The following is a 25,122-nucleotide window of genomic DNA, read 5'->3' as shown; positions in this document are numbered from 1 at the left end:
GAGAGCAGTATGTTGTGTTGTCTTAGAGGGCATCACAGCTGATGAGCAAATTTCATGATTCTGAATGTTCTTTGATGGTAGTTAGTTGTTTCCTAAAGATATTGGTTTCTTTTATGTGGTGTGATGACAAAATAGTCTTGCAAAGCATTGTAAAATAGCTGCATCTTTAATATAGACAGGTCTTGAGTCTGAAGAACGAGAACCTTCAAGTGCTGCTTTGAATTATCCTCTTAGATGAAAATAAGCTTGTTATTTAGAAGGAGAAAAGAGGGGGCACTTGGAATCTTTCTATATTGAACAAAACTTCTGTTACATTGATGTAAATTCTTACCATACTTCATCAGTTGTTCATACATCTCCTCTTCAGAGTTTTATTTGTTGTTCTGGGGGGGTAATCATTTGATTTGCTGTGTTCTCCCTAGTTACAGTAGGTGATTTTAGCAAATACCTAAATAGAGTAGCTACTAAATCTGGAAAATAATTGGATTTATCTAATCCTCAATTTTAGAACGTTTTTGTACAGAGGACTAGAGAGAACTGATATGGTATCAGAAGCAAAATAAGATTTCTTTTTTTATATTTGTAGAAATATTAGCCTACTCAGATTTCAGATGATCATAAATGAGAAGATATTGATTTTGAAGGTTCCCCCCCCCATGTGATTCTAATTCTCAGTGTGAGAGAGACAGACTACTTCACTTGTGTAGAGCTACAAGGCTAATCTCCCACCTTTAAGATTCCGTGCTAGTTATTTTAAGTCTAATGAGGTTGTTGGGGCATGGCTTAATAGGCTGATTGTGTGCAGATGGCAGTTGCCTTGTCTTATTTTTATCTCCTAATTCTGTTGAATAGTACTATAGTGGAAAGAGTAAACATTTGTGTGATAAATGTAACAATTTTTAGAATTGCTCTCAGAATTTGAGAATACTTATTGCTAGTGTTCTCAAATTTACTTTCTTTTAAGAAACTTTTAACTTACTGCTTTAAATGTTTCTTTTGCCTCCAGGTTTTGAAAGTATTTTAGAAGGGCTTTATGGACCAAGGCTACGAAGAGACCTCAGTTTATTTGAAGGTAAATGAGCCAGCTTTTAGTGCAATGACCTTTATTTATTAGTTTTTCTTTTAGTTAAATGTAGTTTAAATTATATATTGAATTCTAAAAAGGAAATCTTCAATTGTTTTCTCTTTCTAGTGTTTATTCATCATGTTCTTGTCAAAACTGTGCATAGGCAAAATGCTAGGTAAAATGGTACCTAGGTTTTGTTCCTATACAGGGAAATTTTGGATTAGCTAAGCTTTCCTGAGAGGCTCTCATGAGAAAGATTTACTTTTCTGGAATACTGCATGTCCTGCTTCATTTTTTTGGACAGCTTTTAGAAAGGGAAGACAAGCTACTTAGCTTCCTATTGACGTTAATTGGGAAAAGGAAGGTAATGAATGCTAGTTTGGTTTTCTTGTAATAGTCAAGAAAGTTTAACCTTTTTATAGAATTTTATTTTTACATCTTAGTATATATAAAAAGTAAGCTTTTTATTTTTATATGTCTTTGTATGTAAAAAGTATATCTATATTTAAATGTGTGTGTATATGTATGAAAAATAGGTATGTTGTTTCCATTACCCTTAGACCTGATCTTATTCAAAATGGGTTTGGTTTTGCTGGAATAGCTGTCAATAACACCTGAATCTTCAGTTAGTTAAGTACAAACTGATTTAGCCGTCTTTAACAAAGGCAGAGGAGGAAAATCCAGCATAAAATTGCTTTGAAGTGTTTGAAGAATTGTTCTGTCAAGTTCATTTTCATGTCTTTAAATAAAAAATGTTCTTTCTGTTATTGAACCTTCAAAATGTTCCATTTAATTTCTTTACAATATAATCTGATAGTGTAATTCATAAAGCATGTAATTTATATACTGCTAGTACGTGAGGTGTTACATTGCTACTTTAGAGTTCCTGCACGCATAGATGTGAGCTATCTTATGGGAAATATTTTAGCTTATTTGCCTCATGCTGCTGAAAATTTTTTGTAACCTATTTCAGATCTCCTATTTCTATTGCTTGTAAAGACCCTTTAATATTTGTTGCCCCAGTGACTTTGTCCTTTGTCCGTTCATGTTTAACTAAAATGTAAAGTGTGAAAATTTTTTTTTTTCCTAATTTGCGAGAGTGAATGTCAGCAATGTGCCTGAATTTTTCAACAGTTAAAACTTGTTTCCGTTTGACACATTTGTAAAACTGACTTTAGTTCTGGAGCAACTGCAGAAGAGATGAAGGAGTGTTAGGCTGGGATGCCCACCTTACCTTACTATTTTTGGTTCATTTTTATAGATAGAGTATCTGTAACTTCAGTAATCCCATTTGAAGTTGCCGTATTTTGTACAGACGCAGTAGATGTAGACCTTATAGTATAGGATGCAAGGCTATTTCAATTTGACATCTGAATTGCATTATGAATATTAATACAGAACTCTTGAGTAAAAATTGTTATAAATATTTCTGCTGTCGTAATTTAAGTGTCACTTTTCACTTTACAGATAATGAAACTAAGATACAAAGTAAAGAATTTGCCTTAGTTAACAAAATATATGGTTGGTAGAATCAGAACCCAAGTATTTACTCATAGCAATATGCCTATATCACTGCATCTTGTAAGGTGTCAGTTTTTCTCATCATAACCACCGAACCATGCAGCATTATGCCTCGTTAGTAAGAGTGTATGTTTCCTTGAACAAACCTCAAGAAATTTTATGGCTTTCTTATCTAGAAATGTGTGAGAGACTGCTGAAATACATTCTGCTTAGCTGCAATAGAATTTTTTTCTCTTACATTGTTGGTTTTAGCTATTATTTGTAACATAATAAAAATGAATAATGTGTATAAAGTGTAACATGAGTGTGTTGATTTTGATGTGTTTCCTCCTTAGTTCTGTCTTGAAATAATATTTGATCTACAGGTTAAATCATTGTTTTGTATTGTCTCAAAGTTGCTTGAGAGAATAAGAAATTGTAGTGACAAATTTAAATGATAAAAGGTACACTTCCGTTTTACCAGGTTTTTTACTTTTCAGAGAAAATATCTTGTAAACCTAAAAAATGGTCTTGCTGAGAAGCCAAATTAGACTGAAATAGGCACCCATAACAGCAGATAGTTACTTGAAGATGTTTTCCTGAAATTCTTATGTGATATATATGTAGGACTTAACTTGGGTTTGCTTAAGTGGTTTTTGTCAAGTCTGTTATTGGGCACCAGTTTTTTTTCCTGACTGCTTTGATAGTTCAGCTTCTGCTGCGAAGTTGTCAAGTTCTACATCTTGGTACCTGACCTTGGTCATGCTCCGAATGAGCTAGAGGCTTCTTGTGCCATTGAATCCTTAGGGCTTTCTAATCCTTTGCTTATAAACATTTTCACTTAAGTAGACTCACACGTAAATTGTTGTTCTTTACATTCTGCTTATGGATATTTAGCTAAAGTGTTAGAAAGCTTTTCCTCTCATCATCTGGTATGTGTGTATTTTCTTTGACGGATTAGGTTCTGGGGTTCTAGTCTCTTACGGACAGAGCAAAAACAGTGTCTTGTGGGAGAAAAGCGGCTCTCATTCTTTCTCTGCCAGGAATGAAATTTTTTTTATACAGGATGGAAGGTTTATTTAAGGGTGTGTTCTATTTTTTCCTTAGGTTGTGCTAGAATATTTATTCATATATAAAGTAATGAAGTAAAAAAATTATATTAGAAACACAAATCTGTAATATCATTCAAGTTTTTATGAAGTTAAAACAATGAAGCAACACAATAAACCCCTCAAATATTCTAATGTACTTACTAGGAAGCAGTAGTGCCATGTAGAATAGAAGGGGATAATTTGTTCAGAATTATGACCAGTAGCTGGAAAATTTTTTGGGACATTATTATAGTAATTCAGAAAATACTGAGAAGTAAGGGTTTAATTTTTTTAAGCTAACTCATATTTACATATACTAGACAATTATTTCAAATTTTGAGATGGACATCTGTAGTACTGAACAGATCCCATGTTTATTAATTTGGTCATTCAGCATGACTCCTTGGGAAAAGGGGTTTGTGGAAACAAAGGTTTGAATTGATTAAGAAATGAAAAAAGGTAGTCGCTTTTGTCAAAGTTCACCACTTCATTCTTAAAAAATGGAAATAAGTTTAACAGCTTTGTGTTAAATGACGCTTTGGTTTCAGGTAATAATCTGTACCATGCTTTGTATTAAAATGCTCTTTGCACAGTCTTAACTTTTTCTCATGGACTGGCTAGTGTTGTGGGTTGGCAGCAAATCTTTCATCAGCTGACCCCAAGCAAGATAAAATGGGGAGAGGAGATGACTGTGATCCTAAATTGAATGCAGCTAAGAGAAAGTTTATTCTGCTTAAAGTGCTACCTGAGACTCTGATCTTTCTGAGAGTATGGTTGTCTATCTGTAGTTAAAAACTAATATTGGTCTCGGTGTGTTTCCTGTGGTGGTGACCTGAGACTGCTGGATGCTTGGCATTTGATACATCTGCTATCTGATGGCAGTTTTGTTTAGCTCACTGGCATACTTAATGTGTTATGTCGTGCATGGTTTGTACTTCTTTGAATAAATTTAGTGTTATGTAGAGCTGATGTTTCTCAAGGTTTGCTTTTTTGGCGACACACAAGGATTGCTCTCTAATTACACATTTAACAGTGGAACTTCAGGATTCCAAGGCAGAAGAATTTCTCTGAAAATATAAAAGCTGTCTTGGCGTTACACAAAGAATCCGAATGTTCATAAGTTGATTTACTGTGGTTGCAAGGAAGACTACGAAAACATGAACTTGTTATGAAAGAATAGTGTGCGTTTTTTCATCTCTGGACATCTTAAATGAGTAGTTCTAACAGGCTGGGACAGCTAGATTAATTCAGCAAAAATAACTCATTATCTTTTCCTACTGTCCAGTCAAGAAAAATCCTGTGTCTGTTTTTGATCATCAGCTGTCCAACCTGTCAAAGCTGCTGGTTTGCATCCCTGGAAATATATAACATGTTGTTAATAGAGAATTCTGTTCCAAGTTAGTATTTCAGAGCTGAGTAAACTAGATTTAAATAATAATACAGACTTACTTGGGTTATGTTCACACTCTAACTTAAGAACCTCATTTGTTCAGATTCATTTTATTTCTGGTGGTGGCTCTGTGATAATGTATTTAAGAAAGAGTAAAAGCTTAGCAGCGAAGAGGGGAGGAGTGGGAAACAACCTTACAGACAGCAAGGTCAAAGGAGGAAAAGGGGAGATGGGGTGCTCCAGGCAGTGGACCAGAGATTTCCCTGCAGCCCACAGAGAGGACCTTGGTGAAGCAGGTAGAACCTTCTGGTAGAGGACCACATCAGAACAGATATCCACACTACAGCCCATGGAGAAACCCCACACTGGAGCAGGTGGAGATGCCCTGAAGGGAGCGACAGCCCATGGAGAGCCCATGCAGGAGCAGGTTTTCTGGCAGGAACTGTGGGCCTGTGGAGCAGTCTCTTCCTAAAGGACTGTGTCCTGTGGAAGAGGCACGTGCTAGAATAGTTTGTGAAGAGCAGCAGTTGTGGGAAGGACCTGCGCTGGAGCAGTGCATTGAGGGCTGTAGGCTGTGGGAAGGACCTTATGCTGGAGCAGGGCAAAAACATGAGGAGGAAGGAGCAGCCGAGAGGAACTGTTATGAACTGGGGACAGCCCCTGTTCCCCATCCTCCTTGCGCCATTTGGGACAAGGGAGGAGGCAGAAGAATCGGGAATGAAGTTGAAGCCTGGGAGGAAGGAGTGGTAAGGTGGTTTTAGTTCTGCCTCTTTCATTATGCAGATCTAATTTTATTAGCAATAAATGAAATTAATTTTCCCCAAGTTGAGTCTGGCTTGCCTGTGACAGTAATTGATAAGTAATCTCCTTGCCTTTATCTTGACCCACAAGTTTTTCCATCTTACTTTCTCTCCCTGCCCTGTGGAGGATGTGGAGTGGCAGAGTGACTGGGTTGGGGTTGGCAGCTGGACAAGGTCAACTCACAACAGTGTGTTACTGAAAGCAGATAATCTCAAGAACCTCCCTAGCACAATTGTGACTGTAATTCAGTGGTACAGAGAAAAGGAGGTAATAAGGGGGGGGAAGGAGGGAGGCTGTTTAGGTTGTAAGTAAATGAATGGGCTGGAGAAGGACCTTGGTGTTGTAGTTAATCAGGTTTGTGTTCACCTGCCAAAATGCTGCAGCTGTGATAGTCATGCACAACTAGGATACTGTAAGTACTGTGTACAGTTTAAGGAAGTCTGGTGTAAATGTAAAAGAAAGGCATCATCTTGAGATTTTCGTCACCTGTGTTCAGGAAACAGGTGTTCCAGTGAGAATGGTGCAGAAAGATGGGGTTGAATCTTGAGAGAAGACTGGGTGGACTACATTAGCCTAGAAAACTGAAGGGTAATGGGAGGATAATAATATTTCCTGTAAATACATCAAGGTGCTAAATACCTAAACAGTTATTGTTCATGGGTATAAGAACAATGTAGCCACAAAAGCAGACTGGAATAACTTGCCATGAGTAAATCTAAACAAGAAATTAGAAGGTTAGTTTCAACTATTAGCATAGTTGGTTTGGGAAAAGCTTTAAAGCAATTAATGATTCGGGAAGAGAAGAGCTTGTGGTGGAAAACTCTTAACTTTTGAAATGGAGCTTAATAACTTATTTAAAGAAAATAGATGACGTGTCTCCATTCTACTGAATACTGGACTTGATATAGGTGATCTGTTTAAGTCCTATATTCCCTCAAGACCAAAGTACATCCTCTGATAAAAATGTCTTCTGATTAAAACATATGAAGTTACTTCAAAGTTCTCTAAATAAATCAAGTGCTGCGAGTGAGTGTAGGGTTTTGTTTTTCCTATAATGATGGTATCAAATGGATTAAAATATTTTCAGTACAGCACACGTAGCTCAAATGGTGAGGAGTCCATATCCTAATTCCTAGCTTAATTTACTACAGGTTTTCATGCTTTTGTTAAAAGGAATGATGACTGGAATTCAGAGCTGTATTTACAGTATTCAGATGCCTCCAGTAACTGTGATAGGTAATGAGTTGAAATGTATGAGTTTACCTTACATTTTAAGACAGGTGCCCTCTGCTATTTGAAAGTTGAGCCGTGTGAGCCAGACAAGACTTTGGAAATACCTGAAGATTTGAATACTACTGACTACAATGTACCAAAAATGCAAAAATGGTGGAATTTATTCAAGAGAATTGTAGGATGTATATCTTGTTCTCAAAGTCCATTTTTACTTGTTTAAAACATCTAGCTTTTTTTCTTCTTTTAAGACTGTGAGCCAGAAGAGCTAACTGACTGGTCTATGGATGAGAAATGTTCCTTTTGTAATTTACACAAAGAAACAGTCAGTGTAAGTATGAACATGGTATCAAGCATGACTTCCCAACACCCAATCTTTGCTATGAAAGTAAGAATTGGAGAACTGAATTTTGCATATAGGTTAATACTGCATTTTGACTCAAGATAGTTTGGCTATGAGAAGGGAGTGAGGTGGTTTGTCTTTATAGTAAATATCTTTTTAGTGGTTCTTATTCACTTAATAGCTCAATAATTTAATTGTGCATTGTAGTACCAGTAGACTGACTTCTGAAGGATGTTATAATCTTCATATGTCTTCTAGGATCGTACATCAATTATCGGTTCTTCACAGTCGACGCCTACAGAGGAACTGTCATCTCAGGGCCAGTCCAACACTGATAAGATTGAATGCCAAGCAGAAAACTATCTAAATGCACTCTTTCGAAAGAAAGGTAATATAAGCACGTCTTTTATATTAAGAGATACGACACAAATCTAGAAGAACCAAATGATTTAGGGTTGATTTTTATTTTTAAGTAGTTTTGTCTACTGAATGCTGTTTCTCTTCTTTATTCCTTTGCTTTTCCTTAATCTTTTTCATTGCTGGAATCACCAAATGAAGCATGACTCTTCCTACTTGCTGTTGATTCTATTAAATTGTGTGTTTTCTTGAATCCCTGTTCATTATATTTTATTGCTTTTTTTACCATAAGCTACTGGTTTGTTTTCATGCCAGCTTCAGGTGCCAGTCTCTGGAATTTTAAGCATTTAAACATTTTCTGTTCCTCAACTTTCACTTCTAGTTTTCTTCAGGAGGACCGTTTTAGGTGAGAGAATGTACCTTACAGATTACACAATGGGATTTGGGATCTTCACACACAAAAGCTTCTACTTAAAATACATCCAAGTCAGAGATTGAAACCTCTTGTCAAAATATAGTATTTAGCAACTCAATTCTTTGGCACTGAGCAAGTTATAGCAGTACATGAGTGGCTGACAAGTCAGCTTGGTTCAAGTTAGTTACTTAGCTAGTCACTGTCAATAGCAGCAAAAAATACTAATTTTTTTCCTTAAATTTCTGTGTAAGGAATGTGAACACAGCTTTACTCGGTAACTACAGCTTTTACAGGTTTTGCTTGTGTTTAGTAGGTGTACTTGGATGTCAGAATAGCTGAGTATGACGACGGTGACAAACTTTGCTCTAACAAAGTATTAGAGAGACTCAGACGCATTGTCTTCCTTTACGTAGGTGGGAGAAAAAAACAAAGCTAATTTTGTCCCCTTTACCTTGTTGTAGCAGGAAGGGATTACTAAACCCTTGAACCTGGGGTGGGTGGAATTTTTTCTGCACGGGGCATCTGTCTGTTCAGCCTACGTTTTGCTTAGGACTTTAAATGGAGTGCAACAGCATTTTGAGTTCATCTTCGTTCCTTGGCTTTCTTTAAAACCAACTATTTTCCATTCGAAATAGAATGTCCAGTGATGTTGCCACCTCATTGCTTCTGAAATTCTTACTGTGTTTTCATCACAAGCCAGTTGCATGGCATGTCCCTAGGCAGGTATTTTAATTCCTTCAAATTTCTACTTTCTCAGATCTTTTCTTGGTCGTGATGTACAGTGTTTTTCAACGTTTGCCTGCTCTATGCTTCTGCTGGAGATGCTGTCCTTTGATACTCCTTGAGAAAAACTTTTATCATGGGAGAAGTGAAACTTGGCATGATCTCACCTTACCAGAGTGACTGACTTCTGTGAAGTTTTTCGCAAAGACCATTTGGCTTTTTTAGCATCTTCCTTAGGTTTTTTCATCTGCTGAATCAGTAATGCTAGGTTAAAAAGGCTTTGTCTATTGAAAAACAAAACCAAAGTATTTTCCAGTTGTTTTTGTGATTCTCTGAAGGACACTTGTAGTCTTGGGTAAGAGGTACTCTTTGCTGAAGAGTTTTCTAAGAATATTGCTTCAGTTCAGGTTCCAGCAAAGTCTCTGAAGTTATTCACATTATGGGAAATGAAAAGGCAAAAAATTTTGTATCTGTAAAGGGCATGTGAAACCAATTTATGAGGTATTTAGGTAATTGTCATGACTTTATAGGAGGAAGATGAAGAGTTTTGCTAGGAAAATCCCAAGTTGCTTTCTGAATTTTTATAGGTTTTTGAGATCAGTTATCAACTTAGGAAAAAAGAAATCAAAAAGTATCAAGTAACTGTTAGCTAAGGAACAATTCTTATACCTGGTACTAAAATAGATGCACTTTCATTGTCAGAAAAAAAAAAAAGTAGAATTCTTGGTTGCCTGTCTTTACAATGGAAGTAACACTTGTTTCACTTGTTTTGATTGCAAATTCCACAAGATCATAGCTGTCTGTTACTATCATAACTAGCACAGTTTCATTTAGGGCCTCTGAACAACTTCTAAGACTAGCAAGCAGATTTGAGAGTTGTGTTTATTGGTCTCATTATCCTTTTATTTTAGAACAAGTTAGTATATGGCTCAAGTTTTTAATTTGCAGACTGGTTTTTGGTTTTGGGTTTGGTTTTTTTGACATCAGGAAAGTAGTTCGGAAGATCTCAAAACATGCAGCCATGTTATATCATTGTCTACAGTATACAACCTTCAAGGCATTCATAGATGAGCATTTGTCTGTGGAGTCTGTCAGAGATGATTCCTGTTTCCTTTAAGAGGATGATAGAATTACTTCCAAGATGGGTAAACTCTTGAGAGGCTGTAAGTAACAAAGTCTTCTGTTAGGAACCTATCTTCACTATGTGTTCCTGAAAAAACAGTTTGGTAGGTAGTTGTCTGTAGGAAAGTCCTACCCTTGGCAGACACCTCAGTAAAAAGCCAAAGTAATTTTTGTTATCAAACTTTGATTGTTACCATTAAACAATGTATCTGAAATCCAGATGCTTTCTTCCTTTACCCATTTGGTGTTGTAAGCAGAGTAGACTCTGATGCTTTTCCACTTACATAACCTTAAAATTCAATCAATTTTCTTTTGTCAGAAGGAGTTACGAGTAAAAACTGTGATGTATTTTTAAAAAACACGTTAGTCTTTTTTTTACTATGAATATTACAGGGTGTGGCATATGTGATCATCATTATGTGGCAGAACCAGAGTTAAGAGCTTGATCAGACATTTTGATCATGGATTATTAATTTGCTGGGTTTCTAGTCATCCACGTTGTATGTTCTTGGAAGCTTTTTTTCCATGCAATATTAATGTGACCTCTTTAAACAAAAACAACAAAAAAGAAAAGGTCTTTTAAATATATTCGCCATTGTGCATTGGATTCTATCATCAGGACAGGATTCACCAGGAGAAGATAGAAACCTGAAAAGCTTTTGCAGAAATTAAGAAATTGAGGCACAATGTTAGAGGGAAAAAAGGATCAGGATGCCTTGAATCTTTGCAGATACTCTGGGTAGCTTTGTTAATAATCTTCAGTGCCATGTTTTCCATACCAGAATAATTTTCTTGTAAGCTTTTTGAAGTTCTTTTTTGTTTCTAGGTATCTGTCTCATTCTAAAATATTTCCTTTCATAACTATGGCTTTCTTACACCATACCATATACCTGCATTTAACTCTGAGTTCTCCTGTTCTTTGCTTAGTTGTATCTCCGAGATACCTAGATGTCGCAAGCTGGTTATGCTTATTGGACAGTGTATATGCAATTTGGCAAACTTGTGACAATGTAATCTTGCACTTATAATCTCAGACTACAAAAAGTGTTACTTTCTGAAGGTGTGATTTTGAGACGTACGCACTACGTGATCCAATACCTGTAATTCCTTTTTATTAATAATTGTAAGAAATCTAATTTGTCTGTTCAAAATCTGAAAGGTTTTCTGTAAGAACTGACAACTCTGTCATAGCTTGTGCAGTAAACTTGTATGACAACCTTGCTATCCCTCTTCCTCAAGTTCATCAGGGAAGAATGTTTAGCAGGATTTCAGCTGCTTTCTTAAGTAAATCATACTTTTTGTGGTGACTGCCTGCCTGTCAGTGTTACTATCTTCACTGACTTCTGAATTTCTTGGTCATTTTCAGCTACATTTAAGAAAATCCTTAGATATGACTGTATAGAGAGTAATGAAAATTACCATCTGAGTAGAGGAAGGAAAAACATTGAAAGTTTGCAAGAGCAGAAAACTGAAAGTGAACTTGGCCCGTATTCCTTATGTTTATTGGTCAGTCAAGTTAACTAAACTAGTCATTATAGATTGCTCAGAATAAATTGCTGTATTGTGTTTTTAACTTGCTGGTGATCTGGCAGTGAGCTGGACAAGTTTATGGGTAGAGCTAAGAATATTACTGGGACACTTTGGTGGCTGTTGAGGTGGGATCGCTCTACAAAGCATGGCCTGCTTGTGAAAAGGGGAGAGCTGGAGTGAATACAGGAAACATGCTGATAAGCAACCAGGTGCTCTTAGTTCTGCTACTCGCACAACAGGATTATAAAGTACAAGGGAGCTCTGATTCCCTGTTGATTTCCACTGCCTTTTGGTATTGTATCAGGAGAGAAATTAAGTCCCTATTTTGACTTTTTAATGAAAAAATACTGTTTTTCAAAACATAGAATACTACTGTGGAGCACTATTTTGGGAGCTTTTAACTCATCGTCTGTTGTCCTGCCACATACATGTGTAAGTCTGAACTATCAGTTAAATTGGTCGCTTCTTGGTGCATTGCAGTCTAATGATCACACGTAGCTTTAATGTACAGAATGATTAAGAATATGGATTTGAATAATACAAGGTGGTGCAGTACATAAACTGAGGAAGTCTTAATCCTACATGTGAGTTTTGAATTAAAATAAATTATTGCAACTGGTCATAATCACACATCATTTTTATTACTGCCTTCTCTTGCATTTTGACTGTAATCTTGACAATCACAAGCAGAAAATATCAGATTATATGATACAGATGTCTCATTTACCCTTTGCTTTTCCTAATAATATCAGGTCTACAGTGATCTGAAAGAAACTAGAAAAACAACAGAGCTACCTCTTACTCTGAATCTTTAGAGACTCTTCTGCTGGAATTGAAGTAGTATGTATGTATGTACATGATCCATGGAGTTTTAAAGCAATAGTGAAAAATAGAAGTTTAAGCAGATTTAGGCACATAGATACAAAACTTTGTAAGCAGCCATAATCATGACTTCTAATAAAACATCTTAGAATAAAATCTTTTTAGGTCATACAAAGTATATCTGGTGCCATCTGCTGATAATAATTGAGAAATATCTGCTAGTGATACTAAGCTCAGAGACCTAATACTTTTCTTACCCCAAAAATAAATTGCATTTTAAAATTTTATAGGACTAATTACATATTTCCTATGTGTAGTGAAACTTTACCACTGTAGACTTAAAATTATAGTTCTCTACATGTTTTCATTGCGTACTTGTATAATAATCCAGACTTACAGCGATTGAATGTAAGTAGTTAGACTTCATATAACACTTCAAGTGCATGTACCCTATTCTGATCACTGAGGTGTCTCCTATTGACAAAACATTATATAAGAAGTTGCATTTACCCTTAAAAAGTCTATTTTATTTCAAAAATCTGCAACGTGTAAGAAGAAAATATTAAAGGAAAACATATAAATTTTTCTTCTTCCTTTGAATATCTTCTCACTCAATTCTGCTCGATCTCATTTGGAGAGCTATGGGAAATTACTTCTAACTTCAAATACTTTAAATTACTTGCTCCTCATAATACAAGTTGTGCATCCACAGCTTCATGCTCCATTAGGAAGCAAAGCAGCATTAACAGGAATGGATCAAGAGCAGCTTTTTGATACCTCTGAGGAGAACAGGGGCAAACTCTTCACAGTGGTGCATAGCAGGGCAACGGAAGATTACAGACGAAATGAGAGGTTCTGTTTTACGTGAGGAAAAATGAGGACAGGCAAGCAGTGGAACAGAGAGATTGTACAGTCTACATCCATGGAAGTACTCAAAACTTAACCAGGTAAAATCGAGAAAAACCTTATTTCATCTCAGTCGACCCTGCTTTGAGCAGGCAGTTTTACTAGAGACTTCCCAAGGTCCTTCTGACGTGAATTAGATTTAATGATTTACGCCATAGAACAGTTGACACTGAACATGTGATAGTGACACTATTAGCATTTATGGCAGCAATGCTTAGACTAACTGTGGTCTACCTCAGTACAGTGAATATGTATTAGCAGCAAGAGCACTTCAGATGCACCACTGGAACACATCTTTCAGAATATATGCCCTGAGATACACATACATGCAGACCCACTCCTGACCCCCATATTACCTTTTTAGAGTAAATTAACTTAAAAATCTGTAGACTGCCAGTAGCTGTAGGAGTTGAATATATGAGAAATTTTGCTGCATTTATTCTTCCCTAGGGAGTATCTGGAAATTTCTAGGAAAAAAAAAATAAAACTAATACCAAAGAAAATATTATCAGAACAAAAATAGAAATTCTTTGTTGTTACTCCAAGTAGGTCAAAAAATTACTTTGCTCCTAATGGAAAAGCGGGCTTCTCCTGCAAGTGTCTAAAAGCAATTCATGCTTGTATACTGCCAGTGTGAAGAGTCTAAAATGGAATAGAAAGGCAATGGAAACTTGGCAGTTCTAAAGGAGTTTTGTCTTGCAGTTTTATAATAATTGATGCTGGGGATGGTGATTAATCGGTACGAATTTTTTCTAGGCTGCTGTTTTCCAGCTAATGGTAGACATCCTCAATGCTCTGTGATCTTTTGCTTTTTAAAGGCATAGATCATACCAGGATGTAGAATAGCCATCTCTCCCATTTGCACCGATTGTCACCTGTCCTTCAAAAATCTTCGGAGAAGATTTTCTTGGGTGCATGCAGCAAACTAATATCTCTAAGAAGCATTGTTCCAGACCAGATCTCTGGTAGACTATTCAGTGTTGATGATGATGTGTATATTTCATTTTATATGAATTACTTGATTACTGGGTGTCAGATTTTTGATTGCTAGTGTTTGGGCGTGGTTAATTTTGTTTTTAAGCTAACCTACTGATCCGTAGTTTTCATTGGCTAGAGCTATGATTCCCCTGTCATGCAGGCACTTACTTTTGTTCCTAGATAATTCAGTTTTTCAATTCTGTTCTGTCTCGTATCTTTCCTTATTCTTTTATTATTTTTTGCATATACATTAAAATTTTTACACCTGTTGCCTTACTGCTTCACTGTCTTTTGTTGAATTTTTTGCATCCTTGTAAGTGTGTCTCTAGGATGGTAAAATCATGCAGTTGAACATTATCATTGAATTCATTATTTAAGAATTGGAAAGTACCAGTAAACAAAGAATATCAGTGCCTGGGTGTTAAATGAGGGGGAGAGATCTCTTTCTGTGTAGATATCCTCAATCATTTAGAATTTCAGTTCATACCTCTCCTCTAGGAACTCCTATCAGTTTTAGAAATTTTGGTAGAGATCTGGTTGACTGACTGTCACAAGACAGAGCTTCAACGGTAAGCAGACTTGTTTTGTCATGCCATGGATAAGGCCTTTTGAAGCCAAGATGTCTAGCATGTATTCAGTCTTTGAAAATGTTAGAGCTTCATCTTACCTCATGAAGCATTATTGGAAGGCCAACTGGAAGGTATTTGCAAGAAGCATTTGAACAGTCAGCTGTCCTCTCCTATGCTTTTGACAGCAGATCGCATATGTGCATGTTTGTAATTACTTGCAATGCTCTATTTGTGAAAATGAATTCTCAAAATGGAATATGTTTTGAATAAACATGAAACAAACCAAAAAAATGTTCTATGCATTCATCCTGAACTTCAGCAGCATTCTTTGATCTGTCTCAGTGGTCACTCTCTTGCTGGTAAATGGGTAAAGCTTCACTGGGGTAAAATGCTTGAGCAAATATGCTGTGTGATCCTCCAAAGTACCTATTAGGAAATTTACACTTTGCATGCAAGCATCTACCTGATCCAGTCCTTTCAGTTTCTCTACTTCTGTGAAAACAAAACTCAATTTGTCATCCATCTTATCTGTTTCAGACTAAGTATCCCAGTAACTGCCACTGTGTCCTTTGGCATTTCTTGTAGGCAATCAAATGCTAATTCTTCTGTATCACATTCACACTTACTTTAAATCTTTAAATCCCTGTGCCTTCTTGATGAAATCTGTTTCACTCGTTACCTATAAACTGCAGGATAAAACATTGAAAAGGATATTTTTTGTTTGTGTGCGTGTAGAATTGAAGGAAAAAGGGAAGAGTGGGACAGTGAAATGAGTACTACTGCTGCCACTTCGGGGAAGAACATAGATCTTTGAGTATGGACAATTGGGCTTGTTTTGTGAAATGAAGTGTTGCAGTTGTCAGTGCAGAATTGCATTGATGAATAATGCAGCTTACTTTGAGTTTCTTAATTACATTGTTATTTATGTTAAGATACATATACTTATTTTGTTGACCTTTCTGGTACTTATATTTACATTAGGGTTCTTTTTTCAGTGATGCACAAATGTAGTTTCAGCTATGCTTGTTAATAAGAGGTTTAACTTTTTTGTAGAGAACTTTATTTTGAAATCATAGGTATCTCATGTTTGACTCTTCTGTTATTTTTGTGTTTTTAAAATGAAACGCTTCTTTCCATGGGACTCTTACATACCCAAACAAAAAGTAGGGTACATACAGTTTAGAACAGGACTTAAAGCTTTTCTCCCAAACGTGTTCGTTGGTAGCACTTTAAAAATGTCCTGGAAATGTCCTGAATATCCTGTAAGATTTTACAATAAAAACTTGGAACTTTATTGTAAAATTCAATTGCTTGTATTACTACCATTTGTATGGGACTTTTCGAGTAGCATCAAAGCAGTTTTGACATGGCAATCCTGAATCCAACAGTGGGGATTACAATCTAATATGTAGGTGAAACAATTTTTTTTCTCTTAAGATCACCTACTCAAAAGTCCAACTTCTTTATGTTATGAGAAGGACTAATCTGTGGAACTGCACTTTAAAATTAATTCTTTTTGTTATAGTTGTTCTTTGACAGTAACTTCTTTATGTATTAGTTCATAGCTGTATTTAACTTTCACTTTTATTCAAAATTTTTTGTTTTCAATATTGAAAACAAACAACCTGCAAATGAAAATTCAACATATTTACCAACAATAAATACAGATTCTGACTCCCATGCTTGCATGATTTATCTACCCACATAGTTTTACTCGTATGCTGTGACAGGAATAAGGTAAAAATTACTGATGTGTGCTAAACATGTTCTTCCAAATGACCTCCAGTTAGGAATGCTAATAAAAAACTTACTAGACATCTGAATTAATGTGTTTATTACACATGTACTTATTACACATGTTTATTATGCTTATAGAAAGCATTTATTTAAACAAAATAATTAAGTTTGTTTTTTTAATGTATCTGTTACCTTTGGTTTTTTTACTTCTAGATCTTCCTCAGAACTGTGATCCTAACATTCCCCTAGTTGCTCAGGAATTAATGAAAAAAATGATCCGTCAGTTTGCGATTGAGTACATTTCAAAAAGTAGCAAAATTCAAGAGAACAGAAATGGTTCGTCGTTTGAACCAAGTCTCATATGTAAAAGTATCCAAATGAACCAAACGGAAAACTCCCTTCAGGAAGAACAGGATAGCCCTCTAGACCTCACTGTGAATCGAACTCAAGAACAGAATACTCAGCAAGGTAAACTTCTATATCTGCTTATCTATGTTTTCCTGTCATTTATTACCTTATTATAAACATGTGTCTGTGTCAAATGCAGATGTGTTTTGTCTTTCCAAAGTAGTAATCAGGATATAGGAAAAAAATTATCCTGTGTGATTAAAATAAGCTGGAAGGAAAATCGGCATTGCATCAACTAAACACTGAAAGAAAACTCATCCATTTTGCTTTAAACACCATGAAAAATGTATGAGAACCGTAAAGAAAACCCAAACCACAACCAAACAAATAAAAAACCGAAAACATTCTTTCTAGAAACATTTTTCATATTGTGTGTTAGCAGGTAAATATTCTCATTCCTGGGTGCCTGTGTTAAGTGGCATTGGGATTTCTTGGTTTTAGAATACTGAATCTAAGTCAGCTTACATGTGGCTGTCGGGTTCAAGATTTTGTTGAAGAAATGGCTGTTAAGAAACCTTCTGAGAAGAGAGAAAGATACTGGAATTTCAGAGAGCAAAGGTCATTCTGTCTGTATCAGCCCTTGGGCACTTCGATTCTTTAAATACAGACTGGTTAGAATGATGGAAAGAGAAGATTAATTTGGGAGGAAATTTCCATACTTCATACCTTAATTGTAATACATCAGTGCAACTTTCGTAATCGAGCGTAAAGCTAGAAAAATAAAAATGAAGTCTTTTACCTGTGTGGGGGCAGCCCCCGGTATCAGTACAGGCTGGGGGATGAAGGGATTGAGAGCAGCCCTGCTGAGAAGAACTTGGGGGTACTGGGGGATGAAAAGACGGACATGAGCCGACCATGTGCACACACAACCCAGAAGGCCAACCGTACCCTGGGCTGCATCAAAAGCAGCGTGGCCAGCAGGGCGAGGGAGGGGATTCTGTCCCTCTGCTCTGCTCTGGTGAGCCCCCACCTGGAGTCCTGCATCCAGCTCTGGAGCCTTCAGCACAGGAAAGACGTGGACCTGTTGGAGCAGGTCCAGAGGAGGGCCACAAAAATGATCCGAGGGCTGGAACACCTCTCCTGTGAGGAGAGGCTGAGAGAGTTGGAGCTGTTCAGCCTGGAGAAGAGAAGGCTGCATGGAGACCTGATTGCGACCTTTCAGTACTTAAAAGGGGCCTATAGGAAAGATGGCGAAAATCTTTTTAGCCATCTTTTTTTGTTGTGATAGGACAAGTAGTAATGGCTTTAAGGGAGGGTAGATTTAGACTGGATATAAGGAAGAAATTTTTTACAACGAGGGTGGTGAAACACTGGCACAGGTTGCCCAGAGATGGTAGTGGAGGCCCCATCCCTGGAAACATTCAAGGTCAGGTTGGACGGGGCTCTGAGCAGCCTGGTCGGGTTGAAGATGTCCCTGCTCACTGCAGGGGAGTTGGGCTAGATGACCACTAAAGGTCCTTTCCAACCCAAACCATTCTGTGATGATTCTATGATTTACAAAAAGGAAGTAACTTCTTTGCCTCAAGGAATTTTGCTCTCCAAAACTGATAACATAATCACAAGAGCGTTTTGGACTTTAAACTTGATTTGGATTAGCAGCAATTTTCAGAAGTGGTGACTGTCATGTGCAACTGAAAGCAGTGGCAAAAGTAGCTTTAGTCTTTTACAGATATGAGAGTCCATGTTAATCCAATAATACTGCAGACCAAAGGGAAAAGTTTACCTGTATGTCATGCACCATACTAAAAAAGTTAAAAGAAGGTAGAACTGCAGAATTAAGCTTTTTTAAAAAATATACATTGGTCAGAGTGAAAGCAGATTTTGTATGTCTGTGCTTAATGATGCAGTCTCTAATTAGTTGACACGTCCTTTGGGGGGGGGAGGGGGAATGGAACGCTGATGTGGATTTACCTTGCTAAACATACCTATTTTAGGTTAAATTTTAAGCATACTTTCTCTTTGACAGCAGAAGCATTCAGAAATTGTGGAATTCCTGCTTTTATTCTGTGTGGTCAGCAGAAACCAGTTCATACCTGGGTTTAGTGAATACCTTATGCAGATTAAATAGTGAGAAAATACCTCTTGTGCTTTGACATACCTCTGCTATGGATGAATTGCAGATTTTGGAGATTTATAATTGGACAGGTTGAAGCACGTTTCTTTTGCAAGGGCAATAAATAAGTACTTTCCCGACATCGGCACTATAGCCTGTTGCTTACTTCAACAGCTGATTATAAAGAATAACAAGTTTAAAATGTCCATGAGGGAGCAAAGTCCCCAAAGACAGGTTCTGGTCCTCATTGAGCCCAAATGAATCTTTAAGGAGTGAAAGGGAAGGCAGAGGGTGAACAGGGCAGGGATGGGAAAAAAAGTTATGCTGTCATCCTCAGCTATTTGAAAATCCATTGATTTTTTGTCCAAACAAAACTTTAAGTATAGAGAGATTGAGGTATTTAAATCTCTTTCTATATCATTTGAATTTTTCTTTTAATGAGGCTAAACGGACAAATTTAGAATTGTGCTGCTTCAGCAAAACATCTGAGGCTAAAATAGTTGTTCAGCATACATAGTTTAATATATACAACTTGTATATCGTGTAAGATACTGTAGATTCTCAGAATTTACACTTCCATGTTTGCTGGAGTGCTTTGCAGCTGTTAAAGATGCTAGTCTTGCTGTGAAGTTAGAGCTACTGAAACAGAAATATTGAAACAAGACTGTAGCTGGATAAAGGTTTCAAGCCATCGTATCTTATGTACCAGGGAAGTTGTATTGTGCTTCCCCTTTCCCACGAACATAGCAATTTTGAACTATCTTAGCTTTCCACTGTAGTGGTAGCAACACAAGCAATTAAGATCAAGATGGAAAAAGTCAGCTTGCTTTTTTCACTTGCTTTGTGTTCTAGGTGCTATGATTCATGAAAGTTCTTTCAATTAGCTGTTGTCAGGGATTATGTATGATTACCCTTCACTTCTGTCCTTTTCCTGAAGAAAGTTTGGATATATTGAAGTGTTACATGCTTACAGTAGGGAATTGTGAAATTTTTTAATTGGATTATTTTAAAAAATATATTATTCTGTGTCTGGCATAGTATGCTGCTTCAGTCTGGAGACTCGTAAAAGCTATACCATGGTTCCCTTAGTAGTGTCTTGTAATTGTTGTGCAACTCTTTATTATTTGCCATTTGTAATTCCTGTTAGAATTTCTCAGTGAAGTGGCAGTAACAGTGTAGGAAGTTCAAATTTGTACATTGCTCTGGATCCTCAAAGTTGAAATATTTTTAATTAAAGTCCTGTGAAGCACATAATGACTTAAATATAAATACTTCAGGTTCATTTTCTGTTTGGGCAGGTGCTTTGTATTTACAGTAGTCATCTTAAAATGAATGATTTACGTAATGAAGGAGACAGTCTAATTTCTTTACTGTGGCAAGAATTCTTGGACTTGAGAGGAAAGAGTAAGCTTTATTTACCAGGTCACTGGAAGATTTTTTTTTTTTTTTTTCCTTCACTGAGCAGATCAAGCTATGTGCTAGCTCAATACTGAATAAAAGATTCTGCCACTGGAGATGTCTGGATGATCTTATCTTCATTTAAGAAAGCTGCTTACTTTCCTCCAGTATCTGTGGGCATTCTCTAAAGTGCTCCCGAAGTATTCAGGTTGCAGCTGGGGAGGGCTGCAAGGGTCGCATCTATGAGAATAGGTCTGGGGCTGTCCTGTGTTAGGCACAGCCAGCTCTGTGGCAGACCCACAGCAGGCCAAAGTGAAGTACATCAGTGAGGCTTGTGGTGCCTCTGTGAAAACGTATTTAAGAAAGAGCAAAAATGCTTGACAGGCAGAGAAGTGAGAAACAGCAGAGTGGACACCAAGGTCGGAGAAAGAGGGGGAGGAGGCACTCCAGACACCAGAGCAAGTATTTCCCTGCGGCTCATGAAGAGGACCACAGCGGAGCTGGTATTCTGCTGCAGCTCATGGAAGAGCACCACAAGCCGATATTCACACTGCAGCCCTTGGAAGACCCCACATTGGAGCAGCTGGGTATTTCCTGAAGGGACTGCGGTCTGTGGACAGCCCACAATGGAGCAGGGGAAAAGTGTGAGGAGGAAGGAGCTGTAGAGAGGAATTGTACTGGCTGTAACCTCTGTTCCCAATCCTGCCTGTGCCACCTGGGGATGGGAGAGAGAGGCAGAGTCAGCAGGAGTGAAGCTGAGCCTAAGAAAAGATGGGGTGGGGTATTTTTATTTTTGTCTTTCCCATTATCCAAACCTATTTTAATTTGCAATAAATTAATTTTTCCCAAGTCTGTTTTGCCTGTGATGATAACTAGTAAGTGATCTCCCTGTATTTATCTTGATGAGCTTTTTCATCTTATCCTTCCCCCCCCCGCCTTGTTGGGGAGGGGGGAGTGAGAGAGGGGCTGGGTGGGTGTCTAGCTACTGCCCAAGGTCAACCCATTGCACCCCTGGCACTGAATCATTCAGTACTGAGTATTTAAGCACTGGCATCCAGGTATGTCCAGCTGGCATATGATTGTTGTCAGCGTCCCAGATTCTGCTCTGCTTTCTTCTGCATGTGGAAGTGTGGTAACTTAGCAGGGCATTTGTAATTCCTGTGCACCTGGCTGGTAACTAATTGGGCAATTACTTCAGTGTCAGTCAACTAGAACCAACTGTCTCCAGAAATACCTGTATCTTGCTCTATTTTCCTAATCCATGTAACTCTAAGACTGTCCAGGCCTTGAAAAGAATACTCTGTATGGTGAAAGAAAATTTGTTTTGCATGCATGGCATCTAAAAAAAACAAGGGTTGTGGTGTGTATTTTTGCAGTACTACTTGTCCTCCAAACTAAGCCAATGAAAATGCAGCATCCTTGCAGAATAAAACATGGAGTGAGGAACAGTCTTGGAATATTCTGCAGCAACTTACGATTTTCTTGTGCAGTCATCACGCTGAGCTCTTTGGGGAGTTTTCCCAGCAGCAGCTGACTTTGATACAAAGGCTTGTTTCCCTTGATAGATCTTGGAGAGTTGATCACACTCAAGCTGCTAAGCAAACTGACTTAGAAGAGGCAGAAGTATAAGCTGTACAAATAAATAATGTGTTAGTTTAGCTACACAAGCTTATTCTTGGTGCTGTATCTTCTAGGAACAATGATAGTGTGTAAACATAGCAGAAAAGCACAAGAGAATTTGCATAGATTTCCTTGTTTCATTGATGCATTATAGATTGGAAGACATCAGAAGGTAGCTGGCAGTGTGACATTTTGCTGCGTGAACTTTTTACAGCTATCCTGTAGATTTGTCATTGTTGTTGGCTATTATTGAAGAAGTAGTAAAAATAAGGATAATCGAAGTCAGAAATTCTGTTTAAATTATTTAAAATAGCATTTTATTATCCAGTTTAACAATGTTTCTATGATTTCACCAAAATTTGTAGCAAAATAAAGATTTCCGAACAATGGACCAGAATTTGGAAGCAGTTCTTAATTTTTGAGAAGTGCTTTCATGTCTCTTGAAAATCCACGCTGAAGTGAATACGGTAACTGGGATCACAGCATGTGAAAGAATTCCAAATATTTCTGAAAATAACCTTTTATTTTCTTAATACATTGTTCTTGCCATATGTATTGGGGAAAATACTGTGCTTTTTGAAGGTACACATGCTGTGTTCCCAAAGATAAATGGTATCAGCTGTAAATACATTCAAGAAACAGTTTGTTTAATACTTGTGCATGAAAGGGTCACCCTAAAAAGGTATGTCTTTGAGAGGAATGGGTGTCTATTTCTCCCTTGGCTGCCATGGTGGCTAACAGCCAAGCTCCTTGTCAGGCGCTCACTTGCTTCCCTCTCAATGATGCAGGGGAGAAAATGGGAAGAACAGGAAAAAAGAGCTCAAGTTGAGATAAGGACATCATTACTTGCTATTGTGGGCAAAACAGACTCTGACTGGGGAAAATTAGCTTAAACTATTGCCATTAAAATGCGTATTTAATTATTAATTCAGGTATTGGAAACAAAAAGACACATTACAACACCACCTTTCCTCCCCCTTTCCTAGGCTCAGCTTCACTGCAAATTCCCTTGTAACCAGCACCTGCCTTGGGGTGCAGGGGGAGTGGGTGTGGGATGTCCACAGGGGTAGTCAGTGGTTACTCTCTGCTGTGGGGCTTCCTCCTGCCGTTTTCTCATTCTTTCTGTTCCCTTTTTCTCTCTCTACCTGGCACTTTTTTCACTTTCTTAAATATTCTGGGCAAATGGCTGCTGGGCTCAGCTGTGCCCTGCAGTGGGTCTGTTGGAACTGGCTGGAACCGTCTGTGTCTGGCACAGGGCTGCCCTGGCCTCTTCTCACAGATGTTGCCAACACCTTGCCATGGACATCCAACGTCTAGCCGTATGCCTTTCATCTGCCAGTTTTTCATTTTACAAAATAGCACATCAGGACAGCAAAAAAGGGGCTAATCAAAGCAGTAGTTAAGAATTAATAAAAGGCTGTAGCATCCTTACTGACAGTTCTCTGAAAACATTGTTTACTTGTGCAGCAGCACAGAAAATAGCCAGCAAATGGCAAGGCATCATTAGGAAAGGTCCTGAAGATTGTTATTTTGTTGCCATGAAAAGCATTACCGAGCTATGATGGATAAGGTAAAGGAAGATTTGTTATTTACTAAATCTCACAATATTAGAACTAGCCAGGGCTCACTGAAACTTCTAAGAAGGGAAAAGCAGGTAAGGGGCAGCTTTCGCACAGCAGTTTGTGAACACCAGAAACTGCTGTGATGGGATGTTGTGGAAATGGACAGTGTCACTGGATTCAGAAAAGGCCTTAGACAGCTTCCCAGCTAACACAACCAAGGCCAGGAACTAAAGCTAGAGTACGCAGGGATTTATCTCTGAGATCTCTAATCCAATGATAACAGCTACTGGGAGAGTAGGAGAGGAATGAGCTGCAGGTAATGGCCAGGCTCATATGCTCTCCCACACTAGGGATGGAGTTTTTCCCGCACCTGGAGACAGAGGACTGGGTGGAATAGGTTCTCTGACCTAGTAAGGCAGTTTGTAATAGCTAGTGAGAGGTTTCCTGAAACCCAGGAAAGAAAACCCAGAAGTTTGCTAGAATCAATACAGAAGTACCAACTGTAGGAACTCAAGGGTGACCTGTACAGTTTCTGTTACTTCTTCCCCCGTGTTTCTCTAACATCACTAGTCTGGAGCAGTTTCAAGTGATTGTGGTCCTGATTGTTTTGAAGATGACCTTTGATTACACTTAATTATACACATTTTAGTATTGCTGCACCTGATGACCTGATGCTGAGAGGTAAAGGCCAGAGGTTGAGCCATTTCTTTGAAGATCAAATTATTTAATTTGCACAGAAATAAGTTCATTAGGAGACCAATAGCAGCAGACCTGAATAACTTTCTAATAATTTTTTCTATATTATTCAGTGTTATGCAGTATTATTTATGAAGACTGTCATCTTAGTAGTCAGGACTTTGGCTAAAGAGTGGAAGTAATTCTATATCTTTTATTAACACCACCTTACAGCATGATTTTGTGTTCCTGATGTCATTTGATTCCTGTCCAAAATTCTTGCCTAAATACCTGTTTTGAGTTATTTGATAGAAACAATAGAAAGTTCTGGCTCAGTTTAACAAAAATTATTTCTACTGTGCAAGTTACAGGTTTTCAAGGTTCCTGGTCCACCTGTAGGATGCCTCTTTGCAAACTTTTTGATCTTTTACCTAATGAACCAAAGTGAATGTCTCTACTGTGTGTGTATATGTACATTCATTTCATTAGGTAGCATTTCATTATATCTTAAAGCTTTATGGTAAGTGCTGTCACTTTCCTACCCATTATAGGTGTTCCTTCGTTATAGTAGTTGATACTACTATAAAGCGGGAAGATCTACCAAAATTAGGAGCTACTATGTATTTTTAATGATTTTTTATGACTTAGCCCTTTCTGCATCAATTTTGGGGGATTTTGTGTTTTTTGGTTTGTTGTTTTTTGTTTGGTTGGTTTTTTTATTTGAGTGAAATCGCTGAATAAAAACCTGGTGTGTGGTGACTTTATCTGGTATTTTGTATAGATATCAAATTTCTTGCATGGCTCTCACTCTTTCTACTGAGGATCA

The 25,122-nt window shown here is 37.5% G+C and overlaps 1 protein-coding gene across 11 annotated transcripts in view; it reads left to right on the top strand.

Moving 5' to 3' along the window:
* Positions 1–25,122, top strand: part of LCORL (ligand dependent nuclear receptor corepressor like) — an 85,999-nt gene that overhangs the window by 26,945 nt on the left and 33,932 nt on the right. For all 11 annotated transcript variants that reach the window (XR_012763973.1, XR_012763974.1, XM_075420612.1 and 8 more), the window contains 4 exons: positions 1,007–1,072; positions 7,330–7,409; positions 7,680–7,809; positions 16,794–17,048. Coding sequence is in view for 9 of the 11 variants with exons in the window: in XM_075420612.1 (XP_075276727.1) it covers positions 1,007–1,072; positions 7,330–7,409; positions 7,680–7,809; positions 16,794–17,048 (531 nt within the window). In the remaining 2 variants the exon portion in view is untranslated. The remainder of the gene's footprint in view (positions 1–1,006; positions 1,073–7,329; positions 7,410–7,679; positions 7,810–16,793; positions 17,049–25,122) is intronic.

Source organism: Opisthocomus hoazin, chromosome 5 (genome assembly GCF_030867145.1).
Source record: "Opisthocomus hoazin isolate bOpiHoa1 chromosome 5, bOpiHoa1.hap1, whole genome shotgun sequence".
In the NCBI taxonomy this organism is placed as follows: domain Eukaryota; kingdom Metazoa; phylum Chordata; class Aves; order Opisthocomiformes; family Opisthocomidae; genus Opisthocomus; species Opisthocomus hoazin.
This window is presented reverse-complemented; position numbering and strand designations above follow the sequence as displayed.